At 46.5% G+C, this 22894-nt stretch overlaps 1 protein-coding gene across 22 annotated transcripts in view; it reads right to left on the bottom strand.

Annotated features, from left to right (window-relative positions):
• The window catches only part of MAGI1 (membrane associated guanylate kinase, WW and PDZ domain containing 1), a 586630-nt gene that overhangs the window by 23449 nt on the left and 540287 nt on the right, over nucleotides 1-22894 (bottom strand). For 16 of the 22 annotated variants that reach the window (XM_080671483.1, XM_080671498.1, XM_080671499.1 and 13 more), the window contains 5 exons: nucleotides 20170-20201; nucleotides 9914-10130; nucleotides 6398-6481; nucleotides 3663-3754; nucleotides 1606-1798 (listed from right to left, as the gene is read on the bottom strand). In XM_080671483.1, the coding sequence (XP_080527609.1) occupies nucleotides 1606-1798; nucleotides 3663-3754; nucleotides 6398-6481; nucleotides 9914-10130; nucleotides 20170-20201 (618 nt within the window). The remainder of the gene's footprint in view (nucleotides 1-1605; nucleotides 1799-3662; nucleotides 3755-6397; nucleotides 6482-9913; nucleotides 10131-20169; nucleotides 20202-22894) is intronic. The other 6 variants (XM_080671501.1, XM_080671502.1, XM_080671484.1 and 3 more) reach the window with 1 other exon arrangement.

Below are 22894 nucleotides of genomic sequence, written 5' to 3'. Positions count from 1 at the left end.
AAACCAACTTATGTTTCATGCCAGAAGCAAAATGTGTGTTCAGCTTTTGGGTAAGACTATATTTATTCTGGAAAGCTCCTCCTCTCATAGATTTATATCTTATTGTAGTAAAATATAGAGACCATAAAATTTTTAACTATTTTTAAGTGTACAGTTTAGTGGTATTAAGTACAGTCACACTGTTGTCAACTATCATCTCCAAAACATTATCACCTTCCCAAGTGGAAACTCTACCATTAAAGGCCATTGAACCATTCCCCTCTCTGCAGCCCCTGGCAACCACCAGTCTACTTGACTATAAACCTGTCTGCCTAGTGCCTCATGGAAGTAGGCCCATATGACATTTGTCCTTCTGTGACTGGTTTGTCTTTTAATAGATTTAATATATCTTTGACCCAGAGCTAAAAATCCCAAATACTTAAGGATTTAAAAATAATTCTGAAATAAAAATCACATTGCTCTACTACTTTTATTTGGGCCAGTGAAGTAAGAAAGCGTTCAGCACATCTCAAAAGCCACTCTGACCTTGGTGCTGGCTCGGGGAATACTATGTGAAGGAAGATTGGCTGGCCTGCGCTGGCGGCCTCGGAACCTAACTGATTACCAGTGGTTTCCCAGGGCTGCAGTAGGCAGGACTCTCCCACACTGGAATCTGACGTCTTCTGTAATTAATTACATACGATTTAAACGAGTTACACCACTTGTTTTTTAAAAACAAGGTGCTAGTTGATTTTATCTAAGTTTATATTTCACTAATATTAAAACTATGGAGAACTCCTACTATGTGACATCACACTTCTTCAGTAATTCAACGGATACAGCACTGAATGTGCTTCTACTGCATCTGGGTTCTGTCTTAAACACGTGGGGATGGGTGGGGGGGCAGGGCTGCAGACAAAGGTGAACCACCAAGGGTATGCTCCCAGCAACCGGTGAGGGAAGGGGTGAGGACAGACACACCGTGAGCTGTCACTGAGCAGCGGGTCTGACACAGACAGAAACCCTGATTCACAAGAATGGCATGGAGGGAAGCTAAAATCTGGAGGCAGGGGAGGGAGGAGGGACTGTCCGAGGCGGTCACAGAGAAGGTATACCTGAGTTGGACCTGATAGGATATGTAGTATTTTGAAGCTTGTAGGTGAAAGAATCAAATATGACTTAGAACTGGGCAACTCTTCCCCTTTCTTGTAGAGAGAAACTTATCTTGCTTTTTTCCTATCAACAATAGAGCACAACCTAATTGTTGCTCTCTTAATTTGAAAGTCCGATGCTCCTGACTGTCATAACGACCTCTTTTGTTGAGAGTTATCATCAGATGAAGCGGATGATAAAGTTCTAGTTGGCAAGGTGTTGGGGGAGGTAACATATTTTCAACTGACCTTCTAGAAGTCTTTGCTGAACAGGTACACATGGCACACTGAAGTACTTTTGAACGACAGTTTTGCAGGGTTTGAGGGAAGCAAACCATCTGGAAATTCTGAGCTTAGACACATTTGCAAACATTTGCTAAAGTAGATGCTTGAGGAGGCAGGCAGACATAGAAGGGGTCCTTGTCTGTGCACAGAGCGACAATGCACCGTCTGAAGGAATGAATGGGGGCCATACCTGAAAATACCACTTTGCGCCGCACCGTGAGGTTGACATGGCCTTGCTTGGCAGCTTGTTGCATAAGCTGGACCACAAGCTGGTGTGATTTTCCAATGACTGGTGTCCCATCCACACAGATTAATTCATCCCCAGACCTCAGGCGGCCATCCGTATCAGCAGCACCCAGTGGTACAATGTGACCGATATAGATCTGTTAAGTAATTGGATGATGGATAAAACAGCGACCTTTTCCTTTGCTATTATACTCAAAGACTTCACATCTCTGGGAACATTTTAATTCATTCATGTCTGTATCCATGCCACAAACACTTTCTGGTGTCCACGAGATGCCAGGCGCTGTGCTAGGTGCTACAACAGTTCTTACATGGTGGACAAAGAACTTTTTCTTGTTTGGTTCCCCGACACTTATCTGTGGTGATGATTCTTTTTTCCCTTTGCAGAAATAAAACACTTTATTCCTTTCCTTTGCAAAACCCTTTCTCCTTTTCTATCTACTTATGAACCCTCCTTTCAGAAAACTGCTAATTGTAAGAGTGGTACTACTTTTCTTTAAAACACAGCACTGTACCTCGCAATAGTGAATGCACAGTAGACACTATTAAGTGAAGGAGTGAACCAACAAGCAAGTCTGGTCTGACATCTGCATTTCTGTCCTCTCAGCACCTGCATCCAAGCAGCCTTTATTTAGTGCCTTATGTTTACCGTCCACTAAGCTTTAGTTAAAATAGTGGTGCTCTCCCTGCCTTTTCCGTAGGTGCCAATGCTACTGCTCCCTTTGCGTGACATGCAGAGTTTACAAAAAGCTCCGCCAGGTGAGTGGTTAAGAATATGGACTCTGGAATCAGACCCTTTCCAGTCCTTCCATTACTAACTCTGTGATCTTGGGCAAGTCAATTAACCTTTTGTGTCTTCGTCTGATGATTTGAAAAATGAGGAAACACTCATGGATTTGAAGGATAAATGAGAGAGTGTATGTTAAAGCCTTTGGCATAGCATCTGGCACAGAGTAAGCACTCAATAAGTAACAGTTATTTTTACTCTGATGAGGGAATTAATAATACATTTCTTTAGTTCTCTTTTCTCCCTTCAAAAGGATTCTGTGATGAAACACTAAGTTTATTCTAAAGATGAGGCCCAGAGAGGTGAAATGTCTCCTAACTCGTTTGGGGTTCTTTCTCTCTTTTGTAAAGACAGTTGGGTCCAACTTTTTCTAATCTCTCAACTTGGGGCTCCTCAAAATACAGAACTGGCCAGAGCATCAGGCCATTGTTTTCTTACTGGATACCAATTCCTTTTGCTTTTTGGCTTCATATTCTTTGATGGCAGCTCCCACTTTTCTCAAACATGAACACAAACTTTTATAGTGAAACCAAGGGTCTTTATGATTGTGATTAATTTAGCTATAATCCTAGTCTAGAAATCATGTCTCTCTTTCTAACCCTCAGAGACCTAGCATTTCCCCCGGATAAGCAGCCACCCCTGAGGCAGCAGCAGATAGGAGCCAGGGCCTAATTAATGGTCATGGGCCTGGACCTCGGCAGGATGGAGATAACATCCTGACCTGGGCTAGGTTTCAGCACCTGAGCCCTAAGGTGGAACGACCCCCTGGCTACTTCCCCATGAGACCAGACAGAGGGACACTGTCCTCGAGATCTGAAAAAATAATACATCACCCTCACCTCAACTCCGACCGGTCAGCTCCTAGCACAACCCCGAGCCTCCAGGCTTTGAGCATTAGCTGCCGGTTCTCCTGGGTGGTGCACTCCTAATAAAATAGCCAGTCTGTCTCCACTGCAATTCTGTGTCCGTGCCTGGCTCTGCCAGCGCCAGGTGGGTGAACTCTTTCTGTTCTCTAGTCCCTTTTCCCTCAAGACAAAAGCTCCACAAAACCTAAGGAAAGGCCCCTCTGCCTGGACGAAGCGGTCAGCGTGGTACCTGGCTGGACTTGAGCCTTGGGGATTTGTTACTGCTGCCAGTACTGTGTGTGTGTGTGTGTGGGGGGGGAGGGTGGGAGGGGGTGGGAGGGCGGGCGGGGAGGGACACAAAAGACTCACAGGTTCCCCTGGTTCATTTCCACCCAGAATCCTAAATCCAAATCCAGTCTCTTTCCTCCAGAGGAAGATGTCCTGCTCTTGGTAATCTGGAACTAGAGGGGGAGAAGGAAGAGAGAGGTTATTTCTGAGACAAGGAAGCACACCCATAAGGTTACACAGTTACAGGACCAACAATCATGGTGCTTGAGCAGATGACAGCTTCTAACACAGACAAAGCGACAAAACAACAGGACGCTGGACAAGGGTGAACAGTGGCAGCAGTCACTGACACTAAGTTTTTTCAAAGGACTAATCACTGTTTGATAATTCCTAAACAAGCCCGAGCCATTATCCCTGACTAAGCCCGTGATCAGCAGTGGCTCCTCTCCTCAGAACTGCTGTAGGGGCATGAATTACAATCACCGCAGCCGCCCACGGTGCCTGGAAGAGAGATGTGAAGTCACAGCGACTCAGAGGGTAAGGCACCTGATGCTCCACCAACTAAAAGAAGAGAGAGCTTGGGGTAAAGAATGTTCCATTAAAAAACCAACCAAACAAAAAACACTTCTTTCTTCTTTAAAGCAATCAAGGCCAGCAATGCCAATAATTTAACTTGTTAGATCATTTTTGCCAAAATAACTTAGTCTTAAACATCTGAATATTTCCCAATTTGCAAAGTTTACTAAGATTTCAGTACTTTACCCAAAAGTCTCCAGCCTTCCATATCTTTAAGATAAATGGTGACAACAAAATTGTTCTGTATCAATGAACCATATTTCATTTAAAGCGTGACTGTTTTACTCCAGAATTTGCCCATAATATTTTATCATTAAAAGTATTATTAATTTATTATCCAAAAACTTGATAAAATTTACTTTTAAAATTCAATATTTCAGGGTTTAAAATAAAAAAAAAATCTTGTTTTTCAAAAGAAAAGTAATTTCCATGGAAACATGCTTACTGCACATGAAATTGTTCTATATACCACCCTGTTACCTAACTATGGCAATAAAGAAGGGTTATTTCTACTTAATTTTTATTTAATAGATAGTGTTTTATAGTCTATAAATGACATATCTTTTATTTAAAGAGAAAAAATGTAGTTTAGTGGCAGTGAATCTTAAATGAGATTTTCAAATATTGTTCTGCCGACTTTCTGGTTTAAGTAATTGGATTGGGGCTGGAGCAGGGTACAGACCCAAGCATTTAATTCTCTTCTCCAATTCTGTACAATGGGACAGGGAGGAGGAGGCGGTGTTTACGCTTCAAGTTGGAGAGAGCGCCCTGCTTAGTGACTCACCCACAGGCTTAAATGTACAGCGAGTGACTGTGCCAGGAGAGAAGCAGCTAAATAAGCAGGGAAGAGCAAGTCAGAGAGGTCTGATGATGAGGTTTTTATCTGAATGCCATGGCTTTGAGCAGCGCTTTTCACCCAGTGCTTTTTTATTATACTCGCCAAGCTAAGCTCCGAGCCACGGAACGTGGAGTGGAGCTACAGTGGAGGACTCCCATAGACACGATTTGAGAATTATATTTTTTTAAGCATGCTAAGGTAACAATATTTTCTTTCCGTTTGAGTGTCTGGCTACAGGGTATTTAGTGTAATAGACTCATGGAAACAACAAATTAAGTCAACTTGGGTCTCCGTCTTTGGTTCACTCAAGCAGGATTATTACCAAAATGGACCCTGGGTGCTTCCCAGCGCACTGGGTTCTGGCAGAGCCTGTGCGGAGTCTGCTGAGCCTCTCTGTGAACAGCCTCTGCAGAGACCTCCAGCCAGACCCATTTCTCAGCATCATTTCACAGGAGCACATGCCCATCCTGCGATGACACCAAACGTAGCAAGTTCTGCCTCATTATGCTCATTGAGGTGTAAGCTATCACGGTGTGGGGGGTGTGGCCAAGAGACTTACTTAGGCTTATCATACAGGTTAGTCCACAGGAAAAAAGCATTTGTTTCTCCCTTAGAATCAATGGGAAATGGCAAATTTATTTAAAAACAAGGTGCCCAATGACACCAAGAATGTTGAGGACTGCAACGATGACCAGGAAAACAGAGACACAAACACAGTGCACCAACACGTAGGGATGCTGCAAAGGAAGTCTTTCGGCTCCTTAACTATTATGCTTTCCTTCCACCCACCAAATGCACACAAGTCCATCCACTTTGGTGACACATGGGATCACAGGCTTCCTCCCTTCTATGTCCTCTGCTGCCAGCGGCACTGAGGTGTCTCAACTGCTCCTCCCAAATGGTTAGCTCTCTTCTTTATTCCAGGCAGATTCTACTACAATTACATTTGTAGGAGACAGCAGGGTACAACTATCTTTCTGATGTTTATATCCCTTTGTTTTCTTTTGAGTGAGGCTAAATCAAAAGAGCTAGGAGAACCTTGTCCAGCTTTCTTCACTGTTAAGCCCTTGCATAGGAGACAACCTCAACAGTTAATCTCCTTTGGTGACGGAAGTGACAGCTCAATAAAGTGCTCAAAAGACTTCCTTTGCTAATTAGATGGATGGAATCACCAGGTTTGCAAAGAAACCTCCTGGTGTCTCCATTCCTGCACACACACGTTTCCGGACTTAGCAAGCCCATGCCATCACTTTTTATTTTTTTATCTGGTCTTTGGTCTATGCCTGGTTAACAAGAATTACCAAAATCTGTGTTCCCCCCCCCCCCCCAGCCCCCAAGACCAATGGGAACATCAAACAGAATGAATATAATGGAGAAATAAAAGTTTTCAGCGGATCCTTACTCTGACATTCTCCAAAATTCGTGGAATTGATTTCTCTCTCTCTTTCACCCTTGCTCAATCCCGACGCAGGCGAAGGTGACATAGCTGGAATATTAATTTCACAATTTGCAAAGCTTAATGTATGTGCATTCTCTCAGTTCATTTTAATTTAGTTTTGATTGATAAGGAGCATGCAGTTAAGCTTTCACAGTAAAGGTTATGGCTGCTCTGGATTTTAAAAGATTGCAGTTTGATTCTGCTTTATTTTTAATTTTTTTTATGGTGCTTTTCTTATAAAAAAGCTAGAATTTACAATTGTACTGTTGAGCATTTCATAGAACTCCCATGACCATATTAGACTCTTCATATTTAATTGAACCCCACCGTACACATTCTTGTATGGCCTTGTCCTAACTATGTCATGAACTTTAGATTTTTCTAATTTTCCTTTGGAAAAAAATTAAGTATACTTTTGTAACTGCCACACTATAGCACTTATTTAAGAGTATCAGGTTCCTGATGGAATTCATCCTGTGCTAATACCTGTTCAGATGAATTCTAGGCACTTCAACAGAACAGCCTTCCACGTAGAGGCACAAAGCATCAGATCTGCCGAGGTCTGAACACACACACAAACAAGAAGTGTCTAGAACGATACCCAAGCTCTGTAACGATACCCTTACTCTGGTAACGCAGCCCATTCACCACTTCCAACTGTGTAAGCGTGTCTCCCCAAAAGCACGGTTTATGCTGGTTAACGGGGCAGCTTTGACAGGCTTTCTTTCCAAACCATTTGTGAACAGGCAAAACGCCAGTGGAAGTTTTAGACTTCCTTTTATAGTCAACCCCAGTGGGTACAGCTGGTCCCTGATATAGTAAGACTGTATCAGTGTCATTTTTAAAACACGTGCACAATAGGTATGTTACCTAGAAAATACAAAACAGGCAATATGGCTTTTAAAGGACTTCCATGCTTGCCTTTGTTTTTAATTAAACTTGTAAGCCCTTCAAAGGGCTTCACGAACACGTCTGCACTTCAGATGATTCATCTGACACTGCTGTTGTGACAGATGCCAAATCAAGGCTATGAGAGTTTGCATAGCACTTAGACCATGTGAATGAACTGAATCAGAAATGGTGTTCATCTTCACATTGCCCTTCTCAATAAAATGAAATATAAGGAAAACATATTTCTCCACAAAGGGAGGCATAGATTAAGGGTACAATTAAGGTACTATAGCTGACTTCAATTTTCCTGGAGTACTTTGCTCAGTCTAATACCTTGGGGGGAGGGGAGAGCGAATCACATCTTAGGCTACACTGTGTTTCTCTTCAAAAGACAAGATAAAAAACAACCTAAGGAATGACAGAAACTGATCATAGGTAAAGCAAAATACTAGTTAAAAGACAAGATTAATGTAGGTTCATTCATAGGTTCTGTGAAAAGAAGAAAATCTGCCACAGATTCAGGATAATTACCACAGGGGAGGGGGAGAAGGGTTCTCATCATTATCCTCATTTAGTAGCAAGGAGGAAATCCAACTAAATCTCAACATCAATTAGGCTGCTACAATCACTCAAGTATGGGACCGCCAATCACCACAAAGACATTGATTCGCACTTGTGCCCTGGACCCTAGTCCTGCAGATGTGAGAGCCAGGACAGACTGGCCTGTCCCAAGGCTTCCCGCCTGCCGGCCACTAAGCCCTTTGATGCTCGCAGCAGCTGGCGGTGGGAAGATTGCATGTTTTTCTTATTGGGGTGGTGGTGAAAAGTTTTTTAAAAAAATTGGATAAATTCTGAAGACATTTTCTTTCCATCAAAGTAAAAAATGCATTAGTGCTGCCTGTCGATCACGACGTCCCACCAGTGCTTCAGAATACAACTTGCATTATCATGAAAAGATCCAAACGTGGGAAACGCAATCCCACATGTGCCATATTGAGAAAGCAGGGCACAGTCCATGAAGCAGCTCCACATCCGTGGAAGGCGGGTCAGGGAGTGGAGAAGCCGCGTGGTGAAAGAAATTCGAAGAGAATGCGAAAATGTTCCTCTTTGAAAACACTTCTTCAATGAAATCTCTACAGTTAGTGGCAAGACAGGGAGGACAGACTCCAGGTTCATACTCAGTGACTACTGCATAGGAGATGCTCCAAATGGAACTTCATTTCCTGTGGCCTGTGTCAGGTTACTCAGGGGGTCTTTCTCATCCAGGCACTAAATAAATCCCTTTTCCAATTACCCGGCTTTTGTCAGCATAGTGAGCCCTCAGCCACATGTCTGCTTCATTCCACACACTGCTGTGATAAGGCAACGATGTTCTCCCAAGTGACTTCCACAATTTGATAATCAGCTAGAGTCCATCTTGCCCTGGGCCTACCCGCTGAACTATACCCGGTAGCAGTTCAGACAGGGATCTGGCCTCACTGCCTGTTTTGTTTGGGCCACAGAGGAGCTGTTTCAGCAAAGGCAATGCTTCCTGCCCGCCTCCCCGCCACCCCCCCCCCCCCCCGTCCCGAGTGGGTGGGCAAGGCTGGGGCGCCTCTACTCCCCAGGGGGCTTGACCTGACAGCTGACCACACCTGTGCTGAGTGGGGCGGGCAGATGGGCAAAATGATTCTCTCCTCCTTCCACTTTTAATCAGACCCTTCACCAAAGGCAGCCTCCATCACTGCACGCTCTCTCCTGCCCCAGGCCAACAAGAGAAAAGGAAGTACATGACCTCCAGTTGCTTCATGCTGACCAATCATACTCATGAGGAACAGCTAGTAACAGCAACAGCCAAAAAAGAGCCAATTTGTATGTGCCAAGATGAAAGCCTTTTAGGAACTTTCATTGGCGGTAATGATAAGATACATGAACATTATTTATGGTGAATACTCTCTGGCAGTCACTTCATAATAAAAGTTAAGAAATTAAACATGAAGGCAATGTTTTGTTCATAGGAGCCACAAAGTTACGGTGTATGCCGCCACCAGTTCCTACTTATTGAAAAGGCAAAGCCAGGGGAACACATTTAACCACAGTATAAATAATTAATGCACACTCCACTCAATGTGGTTGTTTAGAAAGACTGCTAATATTGGTTAAAAAAATTACCAGTATTCTTAAAAACTTAGAGACCACTAAAGAAGAATTTAATTTTTTCTCATTACTCCTGCAATCCAAACCAGTCACGTTATGTTCTCCTGTACATCAGAGCTGTTTCCCAAGAGCGTGCGCCATCTCCACGCCGGGAAGAGTTAACGGGACGGCAGCTCTTACCTGCTACTTCCTTTAACTGAAAGTAACAATAACCCAGTGCTCACCTGGGCCCTGTATCTGATGACCACCCGCATCTACCCTCCCCAAGCTGACGACCTGAGGGAGCCTCCAGGAATAGGCAGCAGATCCGATCACTGCTAACACGCTCTCACCCCGCACCTCGGCTCACGGCTATGCAGTCTACACATGGAAACCCTATTGCTAATAAGCCCCGAGAGCAAGCTGAGGCCCTGGAGGTGGGCTGCACGAAGACAGCAGCCGGGGTCTACTCACGTCGGCTTTCATACATGCTCCTGGACTGGGCCCAGATTTTAAAAGGATCTGGCTTTTTCTGCCCAGAGCTGTCGGTCTGCTCTGCAGCGGGGGCCTCTGCAGGAGGGTACTCGGGGAGCACCTGGGTGCTGTGGCTGGGGGAGGCCGTGTGCAGGCTGCGGTGGCTGGCGACGCTGTGCTGGGAGCTGTTCTGGCTGTCTTTTCTCTCCAGTGGTTGCTGAAAGGAAGCGAGTGAGAGGGGCAAGACGAGAGGGTTATTATTGGTTCTGAGTGGGTGTTTCCTATCAGCTTGTCTTTGTTCAGCACTTCTGTGCACACACATACACAAATATATCAACAATATTTTGGTTTCCACCTTCCTCCAGCTAATGCTGAACGCAGATAAATCCCCACGTGATTGGCAGACAGAGAGAGGGGTGGGCCAGGTGCAAACACATGATCACAAACCACACTGCTCTCTGGACTGTGGCAGAAAACGAATCCAGTTTTCATCATGGGTTCTTGGCGAAGACACCGGGCTCATTTATGACAAGTTTTAACATCCCCCTTTTATGGACAAAATGTGTGACACAAAATACCATGAGTGGTTTAAATGGAAAGCTATGATATCCTTAAGAAATATAATCAGCGAAATTTTTTTTGGAATCCACGTCTTTGATTATTCTTTCAATAATAAAATACCTGACTCCTATTTAAGGATTTGCCATCAAAACTTCTGGATCCAAGGAAAGGGGATCAGAGCTTTTAATTTATTTAATTTTTTCCTTTATCATGTTCTTTTTTTTAAAATTTAAATTCTTTATTGTTTAAAGTATTACATAAGTCTCCTTTTTCCCCCAATGACCTCTCACCAGCCGCACCCACTCCCTAGCACATGCCTGCTCCTCCCCCCTCCCCCCGTCTGTGTCCAATGGTTATGCTCATATGCATGCATATAAGTCCTTTGGTTGATCTCTTACCCCCTCACCCCATGCCTTCCCTCATAGGTTGGACAGTCTGTTCGATGCTTCTATGACTCTGGTTCTATTTTTGTTCATCAGTTTATGTTGCTCATTATTATTATTTTTTAAAATATTTTTATTGATTTCAGAGAGGAAAGGAAGAGAGTGATAGAAACATCAATGATGAGAATCATTGATCAGCTGCCTCCTGCACGCCCACCCCCACCCCCCACTGGGGACTGAGCCTGTAACTCAGGCATGTGCCCTTGACCGGAATCGAACCTGGGACCCTTCAGTTCACAGGCCCAAGCTCTATACACTGAGCCAAACCAGTTGGGGTGGGGATCAGAGCTTTTAGAAACCATTATGTGTGCACTTGAACTTAGAAGTAGATAAATAACTATTATATGAAGAACTTTCATAATTCTTAGGTGATCAATTTTGCAGACATCACATGTCACTTCTTGATCTCCTCACACTACTGTTGGTTGAAAACTGACATCAAACTTCATATATGGTTGACCTCAGGGGTCAGCCTTCTCCGATTTGCACCCTGTCCAATGTCCAAATAGTATTCAAAAGGAAAGAACTGCATTTACATTTCAATAGAATAAGCAGGTGTTCCTAAAAACCTGCCCAGAAAATGACCCTTCCCATTTTATGAAATGTTCTTTGAACAGAGAGCAAAAATTAGGGGGAGGAAAAATACTGGGTGGGAAATGAAATAATTTCAGTTCTTATTTTTTTCCAGTAAAAGACTGTGGTAAGCCCAGGTGTTTAGTTTCCCCCATTCAAAATAAAACCCTGGAACCCTGCCTCTCACATGACAGGTGCTATGCCCCTACACTTACCTGCTGACAAGCACTCTAAAGGACAGAGGACAGGAAGGGCTGTCTCTGTCTTCTCTTAAAGATCTGGTATAGCTTACGCTTCCCAAGTACTTTATAAGATCTTTGACTCAGAGCAGTCTGGGTTTCTGAAGTTCTATGTAGAATCAAAATCTGTCCCTTGGTCTTACAAGGAATTCTACCAACAGCTCACTCTTGCTTCCTCCCTAGGTATCCTCCATGTTTCATTCCCATATCAATGGAAATTTCTAAGGCCCCTTTCATTTAAATCTCAGGTCTTTTTGCCCCTCTCCTTCCAGTCCTTAATTTGAAAAAAGCATCTGAAGAAAGTCCAAAGAGGACAAAAGCTTCATTTGCCCTTAACAATTACAGATTCCAATCTGAAATCAGGTTCTGGCAAAGATTCAAAGTTGAAGAAAACTGGATATGCATTTAATGAAGATAAGACAGACCATTTAAAATTTTATTTGGTGTGTCCGTGGGAGACTTTTGAGGACCATATTCTAAACTAGCAAAGAGGTACTGGTAACACTGTAGGAGGGGTTTAATTCACTTAGCGGCAAGGACAGCAGCTCTGGGGAAGGCAGTGTTTGGGTGGTGACAAACACCATCATAAACCCACATTAGCATCATTGCCTTCTGAGGATAAAGTACTCAGCTCAGACCTGCATGGGTCAGCATCCCAAAGACTTGGAACAGAACTGGTTCTGCCAGCTTCCAGCAGCATCCGCCCCCACAGGGAACAAGGCTCTCAGGGCCAGCGATCTCATTTCTGCCCCAGAAGGTCAATGCCTGCCCTCTCGCCTCCCCTGGAGACAAGAAGCCCTTGGTGTGGGAACGTGCCAGGCAGCGACAGCCTGGCCACGGCACAGTTTAAAGCACGTTCTCAGGGCGCTGCCTTCCTGGTATTTTCCAAATTAGGAACCACGATTGGACGGCATTTAAAGGATTCCAGAGTCAGAAAACATGAACGACAGAGAGGATCTCCTTCCCCTTTGGGACCTGTTTTCCTCCTGGCTGCGATCTTTACAAGGGTGGCCTTGCCGCACCAGCACGGCCAGCGCAGCCCACCGGGGTTTGCACACATTCGCATAAAGCGAAGAGCAGGGGACTCGGGTGGTGCCCCTCCCTCTCCTTCCCTGTGCTGCCTGCTTTTTATTAGGATGCACAGTGAAGGCTTAGCAGCAGCTGACAAGATGTAAAGCTATTTTCATTTTGAGATTAACCTTGGTAAAAAGAATCAATGGGGACTGTTATTCTATTTTTTACATTTTGGCGATACTTTGTTTTTATTCACCTCTGGGAGCGGGGGAAGGAGAGATTTTTTAAATGTAAAAGCAAATAATTCAATAAAGGGCCTCCCAGGTTACCCTGAGAGTTGAATTCCTCCCTTCAAATGCCCACTCTCTCTCAGTCCCTCAAATAAGCAGCAAATGTCAGATTGTGGGGTCTGTCCCCTGACACTACAATTGTTCCACAGGGAGGTCTCCGGCGCTCGAAGCCCAGTCTCCTTCGTGTCCACACTGCTGTTCACAAAGCCTCATGGGGCCCGAGTGAGGCACACGTCACACTTCCTCCTTTGTGGGGTCCCTCTGTGGTCTCTGGAAACCCAAATTTAACCTCTGCTCCACCTCCTGACCTGGAGAAAACCACCATCTGCGATGCTGCCCCACTGAGGAGCATCATAACCCGGACCTTCCCCTGCGGAGAGTGCGCGAGCTTCCACAGGTGCGCACACAACACGCGCAGAGCTGGCGTGTCGCCTCTCGGGGTTCCAAGACCCTGCGATGGCTGTCCAGTGCAACAGAACTCTGGCATGGAGGAAGGGACCTCCCCAACTTAACTGAAGATATGGATTTGCCATAAACAGAGGGGCAATGAAGTCCACTGGAGATGGTTTGAGCCCTTTTTCAAATTCAAACACCCTTCTCACCTCCCCAATGAATGAGTCATGTAGGTCCAATTTAATACAAAATGGAACAAGTTTGCAAAACCGCCTCTCAATCAAACTGCACTTCTGCAGCCCTTTTAAATGCCATCCAAACGTGGTTCCTAATTTGAAAAATACCAGGAAGGCAGCACACTGGGGACATGCTTCAGACTGTGCCGTGGCCTGGCTGGCTGCCTGGCATGCTCCCACACCAAGGGCTACCTGCACACTGATATGGGAGCCCGTGGGATCCCCCCAGTAAGACTCAACCTCACTTGATGTTTATTCTCAAGTTTAGCTTTGAAAACACTTAATTGGAAGATGCATTCTGTATTGAATAGTTTGTTGGCACTCAGAGCTTTCTGAGGCTTTGCTCTCTATGTGAAAAAGTCCAAAATAAGCCTTTTCTTTTCTGGGAGCATGCTAATCAGATCTGCAGTGCTTTTATCCGGTTGGAGCCCACAGTTGTCCAGGAGGAAAGCCATGTTTCTCTCTCAGATTACCGTCAACCTGGTGCCTCACCTGCAGTCTATGTTCCCTTCTGGAAGACCTGGGGCAGGAGAACAAATTCAGGTCTCAACTAAATACAAGGCCAGGATCAGATGTGCATCTAATGTGATTGTCCTTCACCTCATTTTCTAGGTGAAAAACTGGCCCACAGTCACGTATCTGCAGTTAAAGAGACACCTTCAAGTCTGTTAACGCAATCCAGGCACACTAAGGACACGGCTGGAGGGAGCGCCCAGAGCACGCAGGACAGAGCTGCCCTCGAGGTCCTCCTGAGCCCCTGCTGCCGTCCAGAGGGGCAATGAAGTCCACTGAATTCCAACACCCTTCTCGCCTCCCCAGTAAATGAGTCACACGTCCTGACCACCTGCTGTGAGACAGACTCTAGAGCTATGGTGTGTAAGTAAGAAAGGGATGGCAGCTGAGCTCTTAGAACTCACATCCCGGGTGTATCTAGGTTGGGTGCGTGTGTATGTGCAGATGAAAATAACCATGGCAGGCTGATGCCAACAGACCGCACTGCCCTGTGGCCAGCTAGGGAGAGGCCCTGGAAGAACATCCCATTAATGGAAGCAGCATGTGCTCAGTCTTCAAAGCAAAACAGTTTGGACTGTTAAGAGAACAGAGGGGGGGCGAGTGTGGCGCAAGGGGCTGCGGTGGTCTTCGGTGACCTGGGAGGCTAACGTAAGGGCCTCTGGGCTACATTAGGGAGTTTGGGTTTCATTCTTAGTTCAGGGGAGGAGGGATATATTAATGAAGGAAAAGCCGGGATGCATCAGAAGCCGACTTACTTCCAGCAAGTTTGGTCTGTCTCCCAGGGTGAGGGTGGGAAGTGTGTGTGTGTGTGTGTGTGTGTGTGTGTGTGTGTGTGTAAAGGTTAGTGGGGATGGGATGAAAGCAAAGAGCCAGTCAGGAAACAACTGAGTCCGGGGAGGTGCCCGAGGAGGGTTATAGCTGGGGAGTACTAGTGACCAAGCAGAGGGACAGTGAACTTAGAAGGCATTTGGTGCCAAGTCAACCAACAGGCAATGCTCACAGACTGCACCAGGGACAGAGCAGGAGGAGGAAGAGCTCTCATAAACATGGGCATCCCAGGCCCCAGGTCCCACCTTGAGCGACTGGTTGGAAAGGGTTGGAGTATTGAGATGAATATTTCCAATGCCAGCTGTTGTCACTGGGCTGATATTTTTGAATCAAGATATTTTTATTTCTGAATATCAATCAGAACCAACTAGGAAGAAAAAAATGGGCTTAATTTTGAAAACGCCACGGAAGTCCCTGGCCTCACACTAGCCTGGGCCATAAGACTTTTTAAAATAAAACTGTACCCACCTCCCTGGAATGAATGATTTACTTTCACCGACAGGCCAGGGAGATTGGGAAGATGCAATGGTTTTTATAAACGGAGATGGGGACAAACCCAGTGCATCAGTCTTTCACAGAATCCTTTCAACATGAAGGTACTTATAAAGTGAGCTGGAAATATTTGCTTGGAAGAGCAAATGAATACAGACAGCACTTAAGCGCTTTAATGATGAAAAGAATTCCTGTGGCTTAAAAATGACAAATCGATCCATTTTAAAGCAAAATTATTTACAGTTTACGTGTCTGCCAAGACTGGAGGCCGCTGCAGCGATCTCCATGGACAGCAGGACCCCAGGTGCTGCTGGCCCAGGCAGGCCTCACAGGCGGTGTGGACACCGACTCGCACAGGGCGCGGCAGAAGATGCTCCTCCTCTTGGTCTCTTTCTTTGGTCATTTATGGGTCTAAGTCAAACGATTTCTTCCAAAAAGGCAGGCAAGAGGAGTTAATGGAGAAGAAAAGGGAGTTAACGACTGGACATGAAGACGAATTTCAGTTCACAGGGCACGTGTTAGGTTTCCAAAGGGGTGAGGGTCCGAGTTGCTGTGGGAAGTGAGAGGCAAGGGGCGTATCTGAGTCACCCTAGTCCTTCTCCCAGCGTCTCCTCTCCTTGCAGCTGTGGGGGCGCTGCCAGCTTGTAGCACTGCCCTGGTTGAAGGACCAGCGGTATTGGGGTCCTGCGACCCCGGGAGTTTCAGAAAGAGGCAGGACACACACATAAAACTGATGGTCCGGCCCGGGTCCCTCACTGTGCACCTTCTCCAAGACCTCTCCCTCACATCTCTTAATGACTAGTGGTCAGCCGTGTCCTCAGCGTCCCGTCCAGGGGACAGGAACGGCAGACAATGGAACAGAAACCCGTCAGCGGTGTTGCCTTTCATCCTGGGGCGTTTGGAGGAGACTTCCTTGCCCATCACTCAGTGTCCCCCTTACGGAAACCGTGGAATTGTTAGTAACTGGGAACACTGTGCCTCCCAGCTTTGACCTGACACAGGAAATATGGAGTGTGGTTTCCTACGTCGCCCAGGCTGCTAGGGAACCCGGAGGTATTCCACAGCTCCATCGCGGCACCTAACTCAACCGTGCCTCTGTTTTTATGGCTTTGTCTGGCTGTGTCACAGATTATTGTAACTTAGAGCTGAATGGTTTTCATTAAGTGTGTACTTGGTTTGGCTTGGTTAGCTTTGGAGAGTGTATGTTCCTCAGACGTTAAGCCCCCCGAGGAGGGTGCAGAGCTGCCTGCTGGGGGTCTCTCCTGGTTGCACGAAGCAGGAGCGTCTTCTGGTGCAGTCCTGGGGTACCCGGCACTGGTCTGACATAAAAGACACTCAGCTAACACTTACTGTTGGAACAGGCACATTACACATTTCTGGTGATTTGTGACTATGAGTCTGTCTTTTGAAAGTAGCAATCAATAAATTGCGTGCTTGTAAGCTCCAAAAGACAGGCGCCATGACATCTTACTTATCACAGGTTCCCAGGGCCACACACAAACCCAGAACTTAGGCGCTCCACCCAAACAAATGGCCAGATGGACTAATGAAGAGAAGGCAAATGTATCGGTGGATAAATGGGTAGATGGCGGGTGGACAGATGGACAAATGATCAGATGGACACATGAAGGAAGGGAGAAACAGAAGCACAGAGAGAAATGAACAAGTGAGAAAACATAAATAGATATTAACTTAAAATTCAGGATTTGGCATGATATTTAGAATTTTAAATTCTCACACACAAAACTCTTGTGTGTGGTCTAGACCAGTGGTCGGCAAACTCATTAGTCAACAGAGCCAAATATCAACAGTACTACGATTGAAATTTCTTTTGAGAGCCAAATTTTTTAAATTTAAACTTCTTCTAACGCCACTTCTTCAAAATAGACTCGCCCAGGCCATGGTATTTGGTGGAAGAGCCACACTCAAGGGGCCAAAGAGCCGCATGTGGCTCGCGAGCCGCAGTTTGCTGACCACGGGTCTAGACCAATAGTCCCAGTCGAATGCGTTTCCAGTCAGGGTAATCACACTGGGCAGAACTAGTTTCCCAGAGAGGTCTACAGGTCTTATTTTTGTTTCTGGCATCTGGCAGAGAAATCTCTGATGTTATGGACGTCCCGGTATTCAATCGATGAAATTTCGTCAAGATGCTGCCATTGTCTCCAGTGCGTAGATGAGCCATAAAGTTAGCATTTAAACTAGCGGGAGGCATTGCTTATTAGGAGTGAGCTATCGAGACCATCCAGGACAGGAAACAGGACCAGAAAGATAAGTCCCTCCGTCCTCATAAAAACCCAACTACTCAATTACTGAAAACATTGTTGTTGTTTTTTAAAGGTAGGAGGGCAAAAAGAAGCGGTAAGTGAACAAGTCAACAATGCCAGGAGCTTTTAAGAAAAGAGAACTGGGTTAAGACAGGCCATCACAGAGCTGATGGGAAATCCAAGTGTATCACAACCCTGCCTGCCTTTCACTCCACAGCTGTCTCCCCAGCCCTGCCTGCCACAGGGGAATGGCTTTCTGAACCATGACATGCAGCACCCCAGGGGTGCCCTCCGACCTCACCAGGAAAACCCCATAATCATCTGTCTCTGGCAGGACAGACCTGAAATTCAAACCGGGAAAGGGAAACAGCTTTCCACCCACCTGTGCAGAGCACCCACTGATCACAGGTGTTCGCACCGCGCCACTGGCGGCAGCAGACCTCGGCTGATGGCCCCCAATCCTGAACAGCGGCTGCAGTGTGCCAGCACGCTGTGAGAACCACATCCCTGTCTGGGCACAGGCATCGGGAGGACAAGCCCCAAGCTGGGGCTTGTTCTTCTCTAACCAGCCACACACGGTCTCCTGGCTTGTGTAATTAAGAGCCGGCAGACTGTGGGCAAAGCAGTTAAGAGCTCTTTTTTTCCTGGGAATGCAGCCTGAGTAATTGGCTTGCTGCTTGCTAATGACACAGCTTCTGCAAAAATAAACTGTCACAGGGAAGTCTTTCAGCTGCCTGGGTGAATGCAGGCTCTAGAGCTGTTTGATGCCCTCCAGTGCAGCAGGGAATTCCAAAACACTTGGGGGAGAAGAGACGCAAGTGAGCCTCTTGCACAGTGAAGTTTGCACAAAAAGGAACGCCACACTGCCTGAGGTCTTGCTGCCTGTGCAAAACTGATGTGTCTCCCCAGGAGGCTCCTTGTTAAGACTTCGTTCCATGTGGGTGTGTAAAAAAGTCCATTGGGAAGCGTGGCTCAGGTGGGGGAGAAAAGGATGGTTCCACTAACTCAAACTCATGTGACACATCTTCCAGATTTGCTTCTGTTTTGCTGCAGGCTGCACAGGTTTCTGACTACCACCCAGGGATGAGGAGACACATATGCACGCCTATGTATACACACGTACACACACACACACACAAGCTCTGGCATCTTGGTGGGCACCTACCAGCACTTTTGTGCCTGGACATTAACACAAACTGACAAGGGAAGCAGCCCTGAAGTCACAGGTGCCCAGCGTCTCTGCACGAAGCCATTGCAATCACATCAATTACTGCAATCACATCAATTATCAATCATCCCTAGGTCGTCATCAGGAGCATCTACCAGTATTTGGAGAAGTTGGGAGTGGGGCTTTGAAACGCAGAAAGCCCCTCTCTCAGCTCCTTAATGAACTTCTGCCTCCTGCTGCCAGGCTGGAGGCGGTGGGAGGAATCCAGCTGCAGCGCCAGGTGCTGCAAAGTTTTAAGGTTTTCCTTTCCCAGGTGACAGAGAGCTGTAAAATGTCCCTCCCCCAAATGTCCTAAGCCACATGGAAATGGCTCCTCTTTATCCCATCGGCAATGAATTGGGGAGCCTCTCACAGGCATGCGGTCCAGATTCGGACTTCCTATGTAGCATTCTAATTTGTTGTCAGTGCCCCAGGGGCAGAAGCTCACACCACCAATCAAAACACTATAGCCTCGAGGCTATTACTAGCGTCAACCAGGTAATGCATCTTCAGGGAAACCAGACTAGAAAGGACAGCAACACATTGATTTTTTTTTTTTTTTTAAAGAATCCCATACCTGCAGCATAATGCTGCTAAAGCCAGCAAAACAACAAAGGACGTTTCCACAGCAAGGAAATGTCTGTCCTCAGTGCTGGGGCCGGGAACATCCTTCCATGTGAGCGTGGGCGTGCATACAGGGCAGAATGGTTCTTCCTTAAACCCACAGGCTTTTTAATTTTGTAAATCATTCATCATTCAGTGCCTAGGAAAGCCCCGGGGAGAGTGTGCCCACGTGAACAGCTGGGAACACCAGTTGAGAGCAGGCTACCGGGGAAGCAGGTGGAGCTTTCTTTTTTAATTCTCCTCCCAAAAGAAACAATAGCATTTGTCTCAAGTTAAAACATCTAAGGAAAAGTCATCCATTTGAAAGAGAGCTGGGATGCATTCATAGAGAAAATCCCAGTCCTGCTTCCTTCATCCTGGTTCCCGCAGTCAGCCCACAAATCACTAGGCAGTTAAAGACAAACCCACATACCTTCTATACCAAACAGATCCCCAGAACTTCAGATGGGGAGCCGGGCTCCGGTTCCCCATCCACTCCAAAGCACATTTAGTGAAGTCAAGCCAGACAGCGTCCCCTCCCACCACCAACCCCCGGCCCCCGCCCCCCAAATAAGCACCAAGTAACTGGCAAGTCCTTACCGACTTGGGGCTCTTCTTGGGAACTGGCAGCCCTGGAAAAAATGCAACAAGGAGGGGAGGGGGGAAGAAATCATTAGCACATAAATGTTACCTTTTCCTTAAAGAACAATTCCCAGGCGCTTCACGGCAACCTAGCCATCTGCAGAGTTAGGTCAGATTTCTCCCCAGCACCGGAGTTACCAGGCTGTTCATATCGAATCAAAGCGGAGGGAGGAGGAAGCAGAGGCAGATCTATCTGCATTAGCTATGCTGACTTGTCAGCAGCCTGGAGGCTGGGAAAAGAAATTCACAGACCTCCGCGGCCTGGGAAATTGAACACTTGGACAGAATCTGAAATGCTCTTCTGGATTAAGACGGACTTAACTTACAATTAAGTCCAGGATATTTCCTTTCTACCCTATCCACTTGTCAATTTAAGCGGACCAATCAGGACAGAGGATGGGGTATATATTGAATTTCACTGGAGTACATGGTTAAAATTTATTTATTTTCTTTTTTTTGGGGGGGGGGGTGTGTCTTTTCTTTCTCTCTTTCTTTTTTTGTCTCTGTCTGCCAGGAGTGGAATACCTTCTTTATTTGGATGAGCAGAACACCAAAACAAAGACGGATGCTCTGCCAGCACAGAACACAAATGCAAGTTGGTCTGGTACCCCTAAGGATCGTCGACACACCCCTCCATGTGTCAGTCATCCCAGCAAACTCCTATTCAGCCTGCTGGAAGGGACTCAGCAGGGACTAGTCCCTCAGGGGGAGGCATGTCGCTGGGAAATGAGAAGGTTCACAGAGCTGAGAGAGAACCATGGAGAAAGAGGAAGGCAGAGGAACGAAGAAGACGGTCAGGGGGCCTGCTCCCTCTTCCCCGCCCAGTCCTTGGTGGGGGTGAGACAGCTGGGAGGAAGGCACCTTCATCTCCTCACCTCTAGGAGAGTCAGAGGGAGTAGGAGGCACATGGGAATGTGCCCCAGGGGTGCGCAGCAAAGGAGGGCTGGAAAGCAAGAGTGAAGCAAGCATCTAACAGTGTTTCCAAGGTAATCATTTCTGCAAGTTGCCCTCTCTCTTTTTAAAAAATTTTTTTTCTGGTTTTAGCAAGGGGTAGAACGTAAAATACAGATTCCATCTGCATTAGACACCAAAGGCACAGTGGGATCTGATGATTCTGCCTTGGAAATGTCAGCATTTTAGAGACAATGATGCCCACCCAGTGTGAGGATTTCTACTCCCTCGGAAGTGACTCGTCAAACCACGCACCGTGCTCGGCTCGGAGCAAGGGACAAGGGCCGTGGAAGGGGTGAGCAGGAGCTCCCCCCTCCCCCCCCCCGGGAGCGCCGGAAAGTCCAGTCAGGGCTGAGAGGGACCCTGTCCTCAGGCCCAAGGCGCTCTGTGGCAGGGCTCATCACATCACCACAATGGGGTCACCATGGTGGGGAGAGTGGCTCTCAGACTCCAGGGTGCTAAGGAGCCCCGGGCCACTTGTTAAAAATGCAAGATCCCCAGGCCGTGCCTGGCAGGGGCCCAGGAATCTGCATATGAACAAATATTCCAGAAGATTCTGATGCAGGGGTCTGAGGACCACATCTAACAAAACTACACTATGAAGAGTGCTACTGTTCTGAGTCAGGGAGAATCAGAGAGCACACTTTCAGGGAGCTGCTTTAGAGCCCTGGAGGCCTCAGTTTCTCAATCTATGAAATGGAGATAAGACTCACCTCATAAGACTGCCACGGTCATTAAATGGACCAAAGGTTTAAAAGCCTTGTACTTGGTAAGGGGTGGCCCTCAAATGTCCTCCCCTTTCCTCTTCCTTTGCTACTTGACACCATTCGGGAAGGAAGTGGTTCTACTTATCTTACTTTAACGAGGCAAAATCACTTGCCTAGCTTGTTAAAGTAGAAAAAATATTGTAGGGGAAATATTTTACCTATGGATGAGAATAACGTTGGGCGATTTAGATATGTCATTATTCTTAAAAATAATCACTAGGTGCTTTTATTTGTTCATGAATATGATTTCCTTAATGAATTTTATCAAGTTATATTAGTATGGGTCACTATGTAGACTTCAAAATTACCTAATATTACTTGTCAACGTTCAGATTTTTCCCTAATTCAGGCTAACCTTCTCAGTTAACTGGAATGAATAGGTTTTACCACAGTTAACTAGACTTGGCCTTACCCAGGGTCCCCATGACTCTACAAAAAATGTATAAAACATCTCCAACTGGGTCAGAGGAGCCCGGGCACATGGCCTCAACCCTCACTCTGCCATCGTTCATGACGACGGCCACCGTACATGTCCTGCCTCTAAATCTGCACACATAAATAAAGGGCATTTCCATCTCCCTCACAGAGAAACCCGCACGGTCAGGGGTCTGCAGCAGGGTGCTCACAGCCGGTACAAGGAAACCTGGGAGCAGTGGACGCTCTAGAGAAGCCGTGGGCCAGCCAACTGTAAAGCAGTAAGCGAGGTCAGAAGACACGCGCCATCTCTGAGGGCAATACCATGGATGGTTTCCAAAATATAACGTGGAGGGAGGACAGCCAGCTGCAGCTGGCGGGGGGCGGGGGTGGGGGTGGGGAGGAGCAGCAGGGCAGTGCTGACCACACGCACGCACAGGCACAGGCACAGGCACAGGGTCGCCGTCCACGGCTTCCCCACCACACTAGTAGCAGGGACACTTCTGTGGGACAAGGAAGGGCAGGGTTCCGGGGACTAGTTGAGGCAGAAT

This window comes from Plecotus auritus, assembly GCF_963455305.1.
Source record: "Plecotus auritus genome assembly, chromosome: 6".
NCBI classification, from domain to species: Eukaryota; Metazoa; Chordata; class Mammalia; order Chiroptera; family Vespertilionidae; genus Plecotus; species Plecotus auritus.
This window is presented reverse-complemented; position numbering and strand designations above follow the sequence as displayed.